At 50.3% G+C, this 13,951-nt stretch overlaps 5 protein-coding genes across 5 annotated transcripts; 3 read left to right on the top strand and 2 right to left on the bottom strand.

Annotated features, from left to right (window-relative positions):
- Nucleotides 1-109: 109 nt before the first annotated feature.
- PENARI_c001G02537 (MFS transporter) lies at nucleotides 110-1,981 on the top strand (the record flags this gene model as incomplete). Its single annotated transcript, XM_022626315.1, has 4 exons — nucleotides 110-423; nucleotides 482-858; nucleotides 914-1,190; nucleotides 1,258-1,981. 4 exons carry the CDS (start codon nucleotides 110-112, stop codon nucleotides 1,979-1,981), a joined length of 1,692 nt encoding a protein of 563 aa, XP_022493231.1.
- Nucleotides 1,982-2,163: 182 nt separating this feature from the next.
- On the bottom strand, nucleotides 2,164-2,918 carry PENARI_c001G06589 (nuclear telomere cap complex subunit Ten1; the record flags this gene model as incomplete). Its single annotated transcript, XM_022626653.1, has 3 exons — nucleotides 2,164-2,542; nucleotides 2,627-2,655; nucleotides 2,805-2,918. The coding sequence occupies 3 exons, from the start codon at nucleotides 2,916-2,918 to the stop codon at nucleotides 2,164-2,166; spliced, it is 522 nt and encodes a 173-aa protein (XP_022493337.1).
- Nucleotides 2,919-3,150: 232 nt separating this feature from the next.
- PENARI_c001G04778 (ESCRT-III subunit protein SNF7) lies at nucleotides 3,151-4,031 on the top strand (the record flags this gene model as incomplete). Its single annotated transcript, XM_022626486.1, has 4 exons — nucleotides 3,151-3,325; nucleotides 3,400-3,604; nucleotides 3,688-3,896; nucleotides 3,952-4,031. 4 exons carry the CDS (start codon nucleotides 3,151-3,153, stop codon nucleotides 4,029-4,031), a joined length of 669 nt encoding a protein of 222 aa, XP_022493844.1.
- A 926-nt stretch (nucleotides 4,032-4,957) lies between these two features.
- Nucleotides 4,958-6,920, bottom strand: PENARI_c001G06037 (chromatin structure-remodeling complex subunit RSC7; the record flags this gene model as incomplete). Its single annotated transcript, XM_022626610.1, has 3 exons — nucleotides 4,958-5,549; nucleotides 5,603-6,770; nucleotides 6,872-6,920. 3 exons carry the CDS (start codon nucleotides 6,918-6,920, stop codon nucleotides 4,958-4,960), a joined length of 1,809 nt encoding a protein of 602 aa, XP_022493303.1.
- A 2,172-nt stretch (nucleotides 6,921-9,092) lies between these two features.
- On the top strand, nucleotides 9,093-12,027 carry schA (serine/threonine protein kinase SCH9; the record flags this gene model as incomplete). Its single annotated transcript, XM_022626209.1, has 3 exons — nucleotides 9,093-9,136; nucleotides 9,367-10,533; nucleotides 10,587-12,027. The coding sequence occupies 3 exons, from the start codon at nucleotides 9,093-9,095 to the stop codon at nucleotides 12,025-12,027; spliced, it is 2,652 nt and encodes an 883-aa protein (XP_022493625.1).
- Nucleotides 12,028-13,951: the final 1,924 nt, after the last annotated feature.

Below are 13,951 nucleotides of genomic sequence, written 5' to 3'. Positions count from 1 at the left end.
CTTTCTCTTCCGCTCTCAGGTCTTAGCTTTTTGTTTTATCTTTGCCATTAAGATCTCTGCAAAGAAGGCTTCGTCCCGAACCTTCTATTGCCCGTCAAAGCTTCTCGGGATGTCTCAACATCCCAATTCGGAAGCCGAGAAACGGCCCCAGAACACCGATACCGATTCCATCGGCGAGTCTATCTCCTCGGTAGAAACGCACGATGATCACGATGCTCTGGGAAAGACATTGACGGCTCGCGCTTCACGAACCTCGCATATGTCCTTGTCGGAACGAGTGACTACTATCATGACCAATGCCACTGCCGACCCTAACTACGAGGTGGACTGGGAGGGTGAAGATGACCCTGAGAACCCCAAGAACTGGACTCTAGGGTATAAAGCCATGGGAATCTTTTTCCTGGCATGGAACACTCTCGTCGTGTGAGTTTCCTGTCTGGTTACTGATCTGATGGGAATATCGAACTAACTCGCCCGGCAGCGTGTTATATTCAACCTCTTATACTTCGGGCACCACCGTGATTGCCGAGGAATTCGGCGAGTCCGAAACCATCGTTACTCTCGGGTTGACATTTTATCTCATCGGTCTCGCCATCGGATCTATGTTCATGGCGCCGCTCAGTGAAGTGTACGGACGTAAACCCGTCTGTGTGATCTGCCTATCGATTTTCATAGTCCTGATCATCCCCTGCGCGCTTGCAAAATCCGTTACGACATTGATCGTCGTTCGCTTCATTGGTGCTTTCTTCGGCAGTGTCATGATCTCCACTGCTCCTGGTATGGTCGCCGACCTGGTAGATGACGAGCACCGCGCGCTGGCCATCTCTATCTGGAGTATTGGCCCATTGAATGGACCAGGTTCGTAGTCCCCGCTCCCCGTGTACCAAGTCGAGCAATTTCTAACCCAAAACAGTTATTGGACCTGTAATTGGAGGATTCGTGACTCAATATCTAGGCTGGCGCTGGATGGACTGGATCGTGCTCATCTTGTCCGCCATCGCATTGGTCTTCGCTATCCTCCTTAAAGAAACATATGCACCAACCCTACTCCAAAAGAAAGCAGCCCGACTCCGCAAAGAAAGCGGTGAATCTCGCTGGTGGTGCCGCTACGACCAAAAGGCAGGCTTGTACGAGATCCTCAAGCTGAACCTCAGCCGCCCATTCGTGATGGCCGTCACCGAGCCAATTTGGTAAGCCCTAACTACCCTCCTCTCACAAACCACACACTCAACAGACCAAAAACCTAACCAAAACCAGTATCTTCTGGAACATCTACATTGCAATTATCTACGGAATCCTCTACCTCTGCTTTGTAGCCTACCCAATCGTCTTCCAAGAAATCCGCGGCTGGGACCTGGGACTATCAGGCCTCGCTTTCCTAGGAATAGGAATCGGCGTAGTCCTCACAATCGCCTGCGAACCTCTAATCCGCCGCCTAATCAACAACCACGCCGTCGACCCAGAAACAGGCAAGCCACCACCCGAAGCAATGGTCTCCTTCATATGCCTCTGCGCAGTGCTCATCCCAATCGGCGAGCTCTGGTTTGCCTGGACCTGTTCCCCAGCTTCGATTCACTGGATCGCTCCCCTGCTCGCGGGTATTCCTTTCGGCGCGGGAAACACCGGTGTCTTCATTTATGCGTCTAATTACCTCACGGGTAGTTATGGCATGTATGCTGCCTCTGCGTTGGCTGGAAACTCTGTTATTCGGAGTATCCTTGGTGGTGTGCTCCCGCTGGTGGGCTCGTATATGTATGCTAGTCTTGGACCTAATTGGTCGGGGACGTTGCTGGGTTTGTTGGAGGTTGTTATTGTGCCGATTCCGTTTGTGTTTTACAAGTATGGGCACAAGATCCGGCAGCGCAGTGCGCTTATTGTGCGCATGCAGGAGGATAAAAAGAAGTTGGAGGGGAAGAGGGCTAAAAGATTGGCTCAGTTGGCTCCGGAGAATGATGAGGAGAAGCAGGCTGGGGTTGTTTAGTCTGGGTCTTTGGTCTTTTTCGGTCTTTGATTTGTATCTGATACCCCGAGCCTTGCATCTGAGGTGTTGTAAAAGTGCTTTTTTATCTTAGAAATGTTTAATATATCAGTGGCCTGTGAAGCCGTGACCAGGTGAATAATATTATAGCTTTTGTTTTTATATTGGCTCCACCGCTTGGTATCTCAATTGGTAACTTGTATCATACGCTCCACATCCTGCGAATTGCGAAGGATCCTCTCATACTCTCCGAGTGCAATGGCACCAGCTGGGAATACCACAACAGCCTCGACATGCACCGGGCGAGAGGGAACCGTGACAGGTCCGGTAGTTGTATCACCGGACTGCTTAGACTCGGGCGTTGAAGAAAAAGAAGACGATGGCGGCAGTGACTCTCTCACATAGCCCAGCACATTCAACCACGTCCCCACACGCAGTTCTTCCGCAGTCAGGTCCTCAAGGACCGCATTGATATCGACAGATACAGAGCCGAACTCTGCCTTGTTGCGTGGATAGTTGTGTTCCAGAACCAGATGGCCAGTGGCGATGATATAATGCCTCACACTATGTGAGCACAAGCCAGAGATCACTGTTAGTATCTAATTGCAATTCCATGCATAACATCCATAGTTGCTAGGCCGGACGCACCAGCCAAGAAAGCGGACCTTCGAGTCCGCCTGTAGAGAAGAGAGATCAGAGAGGAACACGCGATTCGAGGGGCGCGGCCCATTCATTCCAGCATTAAAGGCCCAAGGCCGTCGACATCGTAAAAGTGACAAAATTGAAGTGAAAGATAATCACAACATCTACGATCTTGATAGCGCACGTGACCGATCTTACCGTGTATGTCATAGGCCCGAGGGGAAAGACGGATCTCTCCCCTCCTCAGCAGATTATCCTGACATTCTGCGACCAGCGTGCCGATCAACTTCTTGGTCATTCGGAGGCCTTACGGTCTACATCCCATTACCATCACCTGTGTTGGCTCACACTGAGTTTGCCTGGAGCCTATCGCACCTCCACCTGACTTGCAGCAACCCACTAGTGCGACACAAGTCAACGCCTCTCTTGATTTATTCGGCGCTGCCTGGCTTCTTTGAACATAATACGGAAAGCTTGCCCAGCTTCTGTTCTATTTCCCCGACTTTCAGTGCCAGTTAGGCCGATCCAATATGTGGTCTTGGTTTGGCGGCGCCGCCGCTCAGAAGCGCAAGGAAGCGCCTAAGAATGCTATCCTCGCGCTGCGGGGACAGCTGGATATGCTCCAGAAGCGGGAGAGACATCTGGAGAATCTGATTTCGGAGCAGGATACGATCGCGCGGAAGAACATCAACTCTGATAAAAATGGTGGGTCTACTGGGCTTGTTTAGGACAGCGAGAGGGAGGGTTGTGGAACCGGGGCTAACATCTCGAAACTATAGCTGCTAAGAACGCCCTTCGACGGAAAAAGGTGCACGAGAAGAACCTTGAGCAGACAACGGCGCAGACCATGCAACTCGAGCAGCAGATATACTCGATCGAAGCGGCAAATATCAACCACGAGACTCTACAGGCGATGAAGCAGGCCGGTGCGGCGATGAAGCAGATCCATGGTGGAATGAAGCTCGAGGATGTCGACAAGACAATGTATGTGTTTATCGGGTTTATACAGCGAACCGCTTGGGTACTTGCGGCTCTTGAGAGCGGGTTTGATACTAATGTCTATGCAGGGAGGATCTCCAGGACCAGCATGCGCTCCACACGGAAATCGGAAACGCAATTACCAGTGTCCCGCTCGGCGAACAACCCGACGAGGAAGATCTCGAGGCCGAATTGGAGGGTCTCGAGCAGGAGGCTATGGATGCGAAGATGCTCAACACTGGCTCTGTACCTGTTGGCGCTCAACTGGATCGGTTACCAGCTGCGGGGAATACAGAACGTATGTTGGACTTGTCTATCTATTGCATATATCATTCGCTGACCACGTATAATAGTCAAACAACCCGCCCAGGCACAAGAGGAAGACGACGAAGAAGCCGAGCTGGCAAAGCTGCGCGCGGAAATGGCCATGTGACAGTCCCTCTCGTTTCAGTCACGCGACCCATGCAGCCCCAGCATTGTTTTCTTCTATTTCTCCATCCTTGATCCTTGTCTCACCTTCGCATGCATGACCGGCCGTTTTCTCAAGCAAGTCCCTTGGCCGGCTGTCCAGTTCTTTCTTCTTTCTGCCTTTTGTCCCGGCGCTGACCGGGATTACTTTTCTTTTTCTCCTTTCTTGTTTTCCTCTCTATTCTCTCCATTACATTCCCCGAGACAATTTTGGCTGGGGTATCTTCCGATATTGCACCCTGGTCTGTCTGTCTTCTGTCTCTCTGCTTTATCACTTTTCTATCTGGCTGTTCCACTCCTCAACACCCTTTCAATACAAACCTAATCGATTTTTTCGATTCCCGTCCCATTTTGGCTTGTTCTTTTAATGGAGTTCGTTTAGATTAACGTTATCTTGATTCTTTGTTTTATGTAAGCTAAGATCTTAATCACAGCTCCGGATTGCATTTATAACGTCGTTAAGTTGTAGCTCCGTCGTGAACACTAGAGCACTACTGCACCTAATATAAGTTAACTTAAGTGATACCTCTACAGCATATGAAAAAGAAGCTTTTTTGAATGTTTCATTATTATCCTATTCATATCTCAGATCCAATCGAATGCAAGCACAAAGGCAACACCGAAGAAAGAGATAAGTCAGATACATCATTGAGATAGAAATACATCCCGTATGGAGATCGCAAGAGCGCACTCTCAGAGAAAAAGAGAAAAGAAAAAGGAAACTCCCATGACGAGTAATTCGCCAGCCATGTCCATCCAGCCCAAATCCAGAAATTCGCCGATGCGCAAGGAATCAAAATCAAAAGCAGAAGAAAATCCCAGAGAATGCCAATACCATGCCAGACCGAGAACGAGAATTGAAGACGTAGGTCCGAAGTTGAAGATCAGGAATTAGGGGAACCAGGCATAGCTCTTAGTAGGCTTCGCACGCTGACCATTCTCCGACTCCGTGCCCCACTTGGACTTCCACTCGACCTCCGCGGCAGCAGCGTCGAGAAGAGCCTCCTTGCAATCTGGCGGGAGGAGGGCGATGATCTCGGGGGTCATGAACTCCGGGTTTGTGGGGTTGGCGACGCTGACCATGCCGTTGTAGCCGATATCTTGGAGGTCGCCGTCCGGGCCGGGGATTCCCATGTTTGAATACTGGGGCGATTCGTAGACGATGTCTTGGACTACGTAGCGGTCTGTGACGGATCGGGGGACTGGGGGGAAGATTGTTGCGGGTTTGGTGGTAGTTTTGGGGTCTGTGGCGGGATTGTCGTTGTTTAGTTCGTTGGTGCTTTCGGGGCTGTCTGCGTTGGTGATGTTGAGTTCGGACATGTTGGTTGCTAGTCCGGTTTGGGCGTCGGATTCCAAGGGGACGGTTTCCCAGCGTACGTGGGTTGGCTGCATAATCTTGGGATATTGCATCGTGTTGGTGTGGACTTCATAGACACCTTTCAGGTTGGTGCGGCGCATATCGGTAAGTTTATGGTTGTAGTTGCTGGAGAGTGGGTTAGTTGAAAGTTTATAGTTTGCATGGGTTGTTAAACTTACCTTGCTGCACGGGCATGCTCCAACATCCAGTTGTCATCCGTCACGGGGACACGGCGCTTCTTGGTATCAACGGGCTTGCCACCGGCGAGAGGCACAGTGGGCGCATTGGTGTGGTAAACACTGCTAGCGCCGTGCCAGGCGACGTATTGGTTGCGGTTGTACTCTTCACCAGGGCCAGGGATTCTGTCCTCAGGGACAGCCAACTCGCCTTCGACATCGCCGCGCTCACGGGCAGCTTGCTCGTCGTAGTCGTCGATAATCTTCTTGCCTCCAACGATAATCTTGGCACCGAACTCACGGAACACAGAACGGGCAGTGACAACACCAATTGCACGACCCTTGTAGGAGTGGGGAATCAGATCGCGTTCAATTAGGTCACGCTTAGCGTCGTCATCAATGATAATCTTGTAGAGCATCTTGTGCTTCTGGAAGAACAGATAGGAGTCACGGAAACCAATGCAACGAGCCGGTTCAGTCGACAACATGTAGAGACGGTTACCGCGACCAAGAATCGAAAAAGTGCGGACACGATACTCACGACCTCCCTGAAGGTGACCGTCCTGGTCGACCTTGGTCGCACCAATAGGGTCGGGGGGGATCGAGACTTCGTCGTTGATGACATCCATCATGTTTCCTTCCTTGTCGACAGGTACTTGGGTGAGATGTGAAGGACCACGGTTGCGAGCCCAGCGACCTCCACTTGCAGCAGGACGACCTCGGCGTCTCCTAACTGGAGTAGTGACACGGATGTGGCCGTCGGCATCCAGGGTGTCCTCAGGGCGGGGGTTCTTGGGTGGACGACCAATGCGACGCTTTTTAGGAACAACGGATGGGCGACCAGGACCGTAGTTGGGAGTATCACCTGCCTCAAGTTGGGGTACGTTGTCTCCGGGGGTTGCGACGCTAGTCCCTTCATCTGCCTTGGGTTCGGCAGGAGTCTGAGCCTCAGCACCTTCGCCTTCGGCTTGGGATTCGGCTTGAGGTTCAACAGGAGCTTCAGATTCAGGTTCGCCCTCAATTTTGGATTCAACCTCAGGTTCGGCGTCTTGATCCTCTTCGGGGGATTCCGCGTGTGGTTCCTCGGTTTCGGCTACGGGGGAGGATGCTTGCGACGAAGGAACATCTACCATTTCCTCGTCAGAGCCCTCAGGAAGTACAGGTACATTTTCTAGTATATTGTTAATCGCGAACGCGTCCTAAAGGGATATGTGAAGTGGAGGGAGGAATTGCATTGAGGCGTTGAGGGGTGCGGGGTTGCGATCAACTTACTGATTGACTCCGCTGCCGCTTGGGCAGCTGCCCTCAGCTTGCGTGGCATTTTGGCGATGGTGGTTCAACACGCTTCAGCGCAAATGGTTCCATAGGCGTAGCTGTTTTGCCGGTTGAATGTTGTTCCGTATCACGTGCGTAGGAAGGCGGTGGAGAGGCCAATTACTAATAAGTGAGTCATTTCCGGGCCATCACTTTGATTGCGTAATAAAGATGTCGAGGTAGCACGTGATCTCACTGCAACCTCTAACTGCATGACGTCATAGGCTCCGTTCTTCGCTGCGGAGCATTTCGGGCTGTCCAACCTGAATTCAATTCTAGGCCTTGAACCGCCGTTGCCGTCTCAAATTCCCCTTGATATCATAGACTTGTGCGACTGGACAATTTGGAACCATTATGAGTTCATATAGATCTACATTGTCAAATAAATCTACTTACTGGGTATACCGTTCTCTCCCGAATACGTACAATACTACGGAGTTATACAGCTTCTACAGAACGTAGATGACGCGGAGAATGAGTTGTGTAACCTATGACTTCTGTGAATTGACTGGAAACTGGATATCTTCAGCTTCACATGTGAAGAGGCTTGGGCTCCCAGATTAGCAACATGTTCTCCGCGCTTGGGCCTCCATTTCTAGGCATCTTGGATTGGCGCAACTGGCGGTCCCAAGTAAGCGTCAAGGCTTCCTTTCGGCTCACCAACCGAGGAAAGCCGAATGGCAATCATAGAAGTCTTGACAACGTGGATGAAAGACATTGCTGACAGGGCCGCAGATCATGACACAGCGCAGATGACCCTCTGCGCCTCGGGCTCGGTCTGGTGCATGAAGGACAATGCCTTGCGAATCCTGCATGCTTCTATTCTGCAGCAAAGCCCGAAACCGAAGCATCCAAATGTATACAGTTTTGACCCTCCCAGACAAGGATGCGAATAATCAGATCCCTTAACCCGGTCGAGCATCGCCAGGATATCCTTTTCCATGCCTTCCCATTCGTTTTACATGTACAATCGAGAGGGGAGGCGAGCGCCGATCCTCCCCACCAAATTTGGAGATGTGCAAGTAAAAGGCGATCTACTACTCCGTACAGTAGCGCTTCAAGCTCACATCTGTGGCACAATTGACGCACTGGTTGTGAGCTCCACCGGACTATGTCGGTGCTAGTGTAGCAGTGAGGGACCGATGACGCATGTGGAGGGTAGCCTGGTAGCCTTGGAGCATTTGTGACCACAGCATATTTGCAGATGCAAGGGGAGCTTAGAGGGCCGGGCCATATTCCAAGCTCAAAGCTGAAAGGCTGCACCACGATCGCGATCGGCTTGTGTAGATCGGCCTCGATCTATGGTTTCACAGTATGAACGGCGATGAAATATTTGTCTGTCCTGTGGGCTATAAGTGCAGTGTGCAGTATACAGTGTATGTACAGTGCGTACAGTAGGAAGGAGGAAGTATACGGAAAACACTACTCCGGATATAAAGAAGCGGTCTCTGTCACCAGATGATGAAATCGCACAGTACCCCGCCCTCGGAGAATGCATTCGAGCGCGATAAGAGACCAAATTCGAATATACCAGCATTATTGAGGTCCAAATTCCCATGTATCAGCCTCTAGATTCCAACCCTGGTACTTATGTGGGCCATGTGCCTTGGACAAATGAATCTAATCTGCCATGTTAATGCTGAAATTAAATCCATAAAGTGTACGGAAATGGTAGAGACTCCTAATTAGGAAATCGAGTACAAGATCCCGAGTCATTCTCTTGATATTACTCTGGTATCCACCATGCCTTCCCTTTTGGCTTCCCCCTCCCATGATTTGCCTCTTCGAAATAGGAAATAGACTGCATAGAAAATACAAAAGCGTTCAAACCTCTGGTTGTTCAGGCTTTCTTTTTTCTTATAATCTCACGGCTTATGGTCAGCTTCTTTCAGCTGGTCATTCGGTCAAGGGACATTTAGCGCGGAGACATGGGTGAATGAACATCTCAGGGTGGATTATCGAAGCAAGAATTCCTGCATATTCCAACGATTCCAACAAATCCAACATTTCCAGCATTTCCAACCTTTCCTCAACACTACTTCTCGAATACTCGATACTCGACCGAATCTAGTTGGGGCTCGGGTTCAACCCGCAAACTTCCTTAGTCAACCTCCAATTTTTGCCTTCCTCAATTTTCAACCCAACCCCGCCCCCTCTGATATTTTTGAATGGAATCACAATGGCGAGCGGAACCGAATTGCACGATGCAATGAAGCCAATCCCGTAAGTTCTTTTTCTCTTCTTTCTTGCTGAGAGGACAGAGGGACCATCCCCTCACACCGCATGGCATTGCAGTCGCTCTGGGTTTTACCTGCATGAAACACGTTTCGAGGCCTTTCTGCCGTGTCTCTCCTACATCTCGATTCTGGTCGGACTTTGCCTACGAGTTTTGGGGAGAACTTCTTGCTCGGACCACAAAAGCCAAGCAGATGGCTAATTTTTAATCTCATTAGTTCTACATCGGAGGACGAGAATCAGGACCAGATCGGGTCAAATGGGTCAACCCCTACGCCGACTGGGATCGCTACACCGGAACCCGATCCTGCGGACAAGCGTCTGCCTTCCATAATGCACAACTACTTCCAGGTTGGTTCTATCTCTGGTGATAAAGCGAGTTTGCCGCGGTTTTGGTCATGCCTGTCGAAATCCTCTGAGGACCCTCAATCAAATGCGCTCCCACCCTCCGATCCCTCCGAGTCCTTTGTCATGATGGAGCAGGAAAATGGGTCTGATAAGATGACGGAAACTATTCCTGCTGGCCTGCCCACTCCTCCTCATTCGCTGTTGCAACACGACTCAGATGAGATGGAACTCGGGACGAGTCCAGGCACCTCATCTATCTTTAATACCCTGAGGAGTTACCTCATTCCACCCGCAACCCCCGATGATTCTTCCCGCCGTCAAACTTCCCTTCCAGTCTCCAGCGTTTCTGACGACCCCGTCCTTGCCACACACTTTTCCAATCCTTCTCTCCCCTCAGATGCCTTTTCCCTGACCGAATCTCCCCTCCTCGACCATGAGAAACCGCGTGTTTCAGTATCTTCCGAGAATCTGGCCAAGCTAACTGGAAACGCGCCCGACGGGTCGCGTCTTAAGAACACCCCGCCCCTTACCCCCAGGGCCATGTCCAACGAGGTCCAAACCTCCCAGCCAAAGGATGTCACGCCAGTCACGCCAGCTGAGCCAGCTCCGCAAGAGCCCGAACCAGAATCCACCGCGGACGACATGGAAAGCTCCACTGATGAGATCACTATGAAGCTCGACGAGGCATTCCCCTCCCAGTCTGCAACATCTACATCTCCTGCCAACGGTGCACCCACACGTCCAATCAACGGTAAATTGTTTGTGAAGATTACCGACGGTCGTGGATTGCGGCCGAGTTTCGATCCCTATGTGGTGTGTGTTTTTGAATGGAATGAGTACATCTCCAAAGGTGCTCGTGATGGTGAGGAAGAAACAAAGAGACGCCAGCTTGAGTCGGATGCCGAAGAGGCTGCTGCTGGCCGACCGATGGCCATTCCCATGAAGAGCCGACAGAGCAGTCACAACAGTGCCGTGGATGGCGATCACAAGGGACGGACGCCTGTCACGGACCCCCACTGGGATCACGAGGCAACTTTGTAAGCTCTATATTAAAATGAGTTTATATAAATCGTCCGCTAATTTTATTTAGTGATGTTATGGGAGACCAGTCAGAGCTTGATGTCACAGTTTACGACCGCAACAACCAAGAAGCTTTCCTGGGTCACGTACGGCTCTGCATCAATCTGAAAGAAGACCACAGCAGGTTAGAAGGGTGGTTCCCCTTGGTCGCCCGTGGCGCCGGAGACAACCAAGTGTCGGGAGAAATCCACCTCGAGATGAACTTTGAGAAGACGGATCGGAAGCAGGTTGGGCCGAACGATTTCCTTATCCTCAAGCTGATCGGAAAGGGAACTTTCGGTCAGGTTTATCAGGTCAAGAAGAAGGACACTCAGCGTATCTATGCTATGAAGGTTCTGTCAAAGAAGGTTATCATTCAGAAGAAGGAAGTGGCACATACACTTGGAGAGCGCAACATTCTTGTGCGTACCGCTATGACAGCATCTCCATTCATCGTGGGCCTCAAGTTCTCCTTCCAGACCCCGACAGATCTGTATCTTGTCACGGATTACATGTCCGGCGGTGAACTGTTTTGGCACTTGCAACGTGAGGGCCGATTCCAGGAGGCCCGGGCGAAGTTCTACATTGCTGAGTTGATTCTGGCTCTGCAACATCTTCACGACCATGACATTGTGTACCGTGATCTCAAGCCGGAGAACATTTTGCTGGATGCCAACGGTCACGTCGCTCTCTGTGATTTCGGTTTGTCCAAGGCCAATCTGACACAAAACGACACTACCAACACCTTCTGTGGTACTACTGAATACCTAGCCCCTGAGGTGCTACTTGATGAGCAAGGATACACAAAGATGGTCGACTTCTGGTCTCTGGGAGTGTTGGTCTTTGAGATGTGCTGTGGATGGAGTCCATTCTACGCCGAGGACACCCAACAGATGTACAAGAACATTGCCTTTGGCAAGGTGCGATTCCCCAGAGATGCCCTTAGCACCGAAGGCCGGAACTTTGTCAAGGGTCTGCTGAACCGGAACCCCAAGCACCGCTTGGGCGCCAATGGTGATGCTAAGGAGCTGATGGCTCACCCATTCTTCCACGACATCAACTGGGAGGCACTGTGCCGCAAACAGGTGATCCCTCCATTCAAGCCCCAACTGCAGTCCGACACCGACACCTCCAACTTTGACCCGGAGTTCACAAACGCGCTGGAGAACAACAACTCGCTGAACCTCCGCGCAGCTGCCTTGGCCAACGGCCTGATGCCCGGCTCCACACCTCTGTCCCCCGGAATGCAAGCCAACTTCAAGGGATTCACCTTCGTCAACGAAAGCTCCATCGACCACCACTTGAAGGACGATGTGAGCGATCACATGGAAGAAGATGCGATGCATGACGGCGGGTACCAGCGATCGCACCGGTCCGGCAACTCGGTCGACCAGCGCATGGCAGGCGTTCAGAAGACGCACGATGGCACGGAACCCGGAATCTTCAACGTTGACGATACCTTTGACATGTGATTACGTTTTTCATTCATCTCCTACTGCATGATCATAGAGTCTTGATCTGGCATACATTTTCCTACTTGTCCTGTACATGCCCTCGGATGCATCACTTCAGCCCGCAAATATATGTTGCTTATTCCATCTGCGTTTCCCTATTTTCATGTCTCAATCTTCATGTCTGATGTCTGTCATGTCCATTTCCTATTCGGCTATCTGTTAAGGTCTCTCACGCTGGTGTTTCCCCCAATGTTCCTTTCCCTTTCAGTCTGGTTTCTATCCTGGCAACTAGTCTGCGATTACACCACGACACATCATTTCTTCTAGACATGATCTGCGATTCGTGATTCTTGATCCCAACTTTCTGCCAGCTAGTCCCCAGCCACATACCCCCTTCTCCCGGGTCTCTATTTTTCCTCCTTTAAACATGTCTCCCGGGGGAATTCGCGTGTTTGGAGTTGGGTTTTGGGTAATTTCATGTGCCTTACTGAATTGGTATGTCGTTCCGGGCGATTTCTCCCTAGTACGCGCCTTTGCTTCTCTGTCTTTTCTGTGTTCGGTCTCCAGCGCAGTTATTGATAGCTTGTTTTTTTTGAATCTCTCTATCTTTATCTCTATTTTCTGGGATCGTTGCCGTTTCCTCAGTCCGAATTCTGATACCAGCTCTTTTGCTTGCTCATACTCTATTCCTATCTTATGGCATCTTATCTCTTATCTTGGTGGTATTGGTAATTTCGTCCTTTTATGCCTATGGCTGATCAGGTCTATCTTTGATGACGGAGGGAGTGATAGTTATCCTTATCGTCTTCGGGTCATTTTCGTGGCGTTTGGGGATAGGTTAGGCACGGTTCTAGATGTGCATCAGCGGGTATGCTGTCCACGGTTCTATAGCAACTTGATTGAATGTCACATGTCAAATTTCAACTCTTCCGTAGATGTCTACATCTACAAGCCATCGCCCATGTAGGGGTTAGGGGTGCTAGCGAATCGTACTCTATCAAATATTGGCGTTTCTTTCACCGTTTTTCAAGCCATTTTCTATATATATTTTAGGCTCGACTCTTTCGCCGAATGGATATATATACTTGTATTTAGGTGGAGTTTGTTACCGCTTTGTAGGGTTATCTATTGTACCTTAGTCAGGTGCAGCTACATGAGGGAACCTTGTCTGATATGCTTAGGTAGTTACGCTCATACTTTGGTGGGTATCCAGAGCTATGGTATATAAACCTAAAAATCTGAGACTGCTATATCCCTGTCAACTAAGGATGACCGGTTTGCGCAATACCTAGGGTGTATGCTATCTAGGTCGTGCCATGTGGTATATTTCCTTGGGTAAGGCTTTCATATCTAAGCTGCTAGGTTCTCAAAAGATCAGCCAGTAAACAAGTAAAACGAAGCTAAGAGATACACAAAAAGAGACACAAAAAGAGAGATAGATCACCAGATAATAGAGGATTTCTCTCAAAGCAACTTTTGGTCCCTTGCCTTGGTTTATCGAGGCTGGTACATATTCACGGGTGGGATCAACCAAGCTGGATAGCTGTTCACCAAGCCAGTTACGAACGGTGTCAAGGTCCTGATAGCTGGCCTGGTTGCGCTGCCAGTTGGGTACAAAACTACTCGATGTGTCATATTACAAAGTTATGGCAGCAACGTTGTTCCTGATCCCGTCAAGGCGAAAAAAGGTCATTCGGAGTCCATGGAAGTACAGGGCGCATAAGCACCACATGTTGCTGCGAGGCACGCAAGACACTGGTGCTACCGTTCTTTTCATTTCAAAAGTAAGGATTGGTACAGGAAAACTTGCAGGCCAGACCCATTACAACCCCCTTGTCGCAGCAGGATGTTCCCCATCGGAACCTGATCAGGTGGCATCAGAAGGCTATGTTGAACGCCCTTGGCCTGAAGCCCGCAGGTTGATTTACCGAGAATTCGATTG

This window comes from Penicillium arizonense, assembly GCF_001773325.1.
Source record: "Penicillium arizonense strain CBS 141311 chromosome Unknown PENARI_contig001, whole genome shotgun sequence".
NCBI classification, from domain to species: Eukaryota; Fungi; Ascomycota; class Eurotiomycetes; order Eurotiales; family Aspergillaceae; genus Penicillium; species Penicillium arizonense.
Note: the sequence above shows the minus strand (reverse complement) of the source record. Positions and strands in the feature narration are given on the sequence as shown.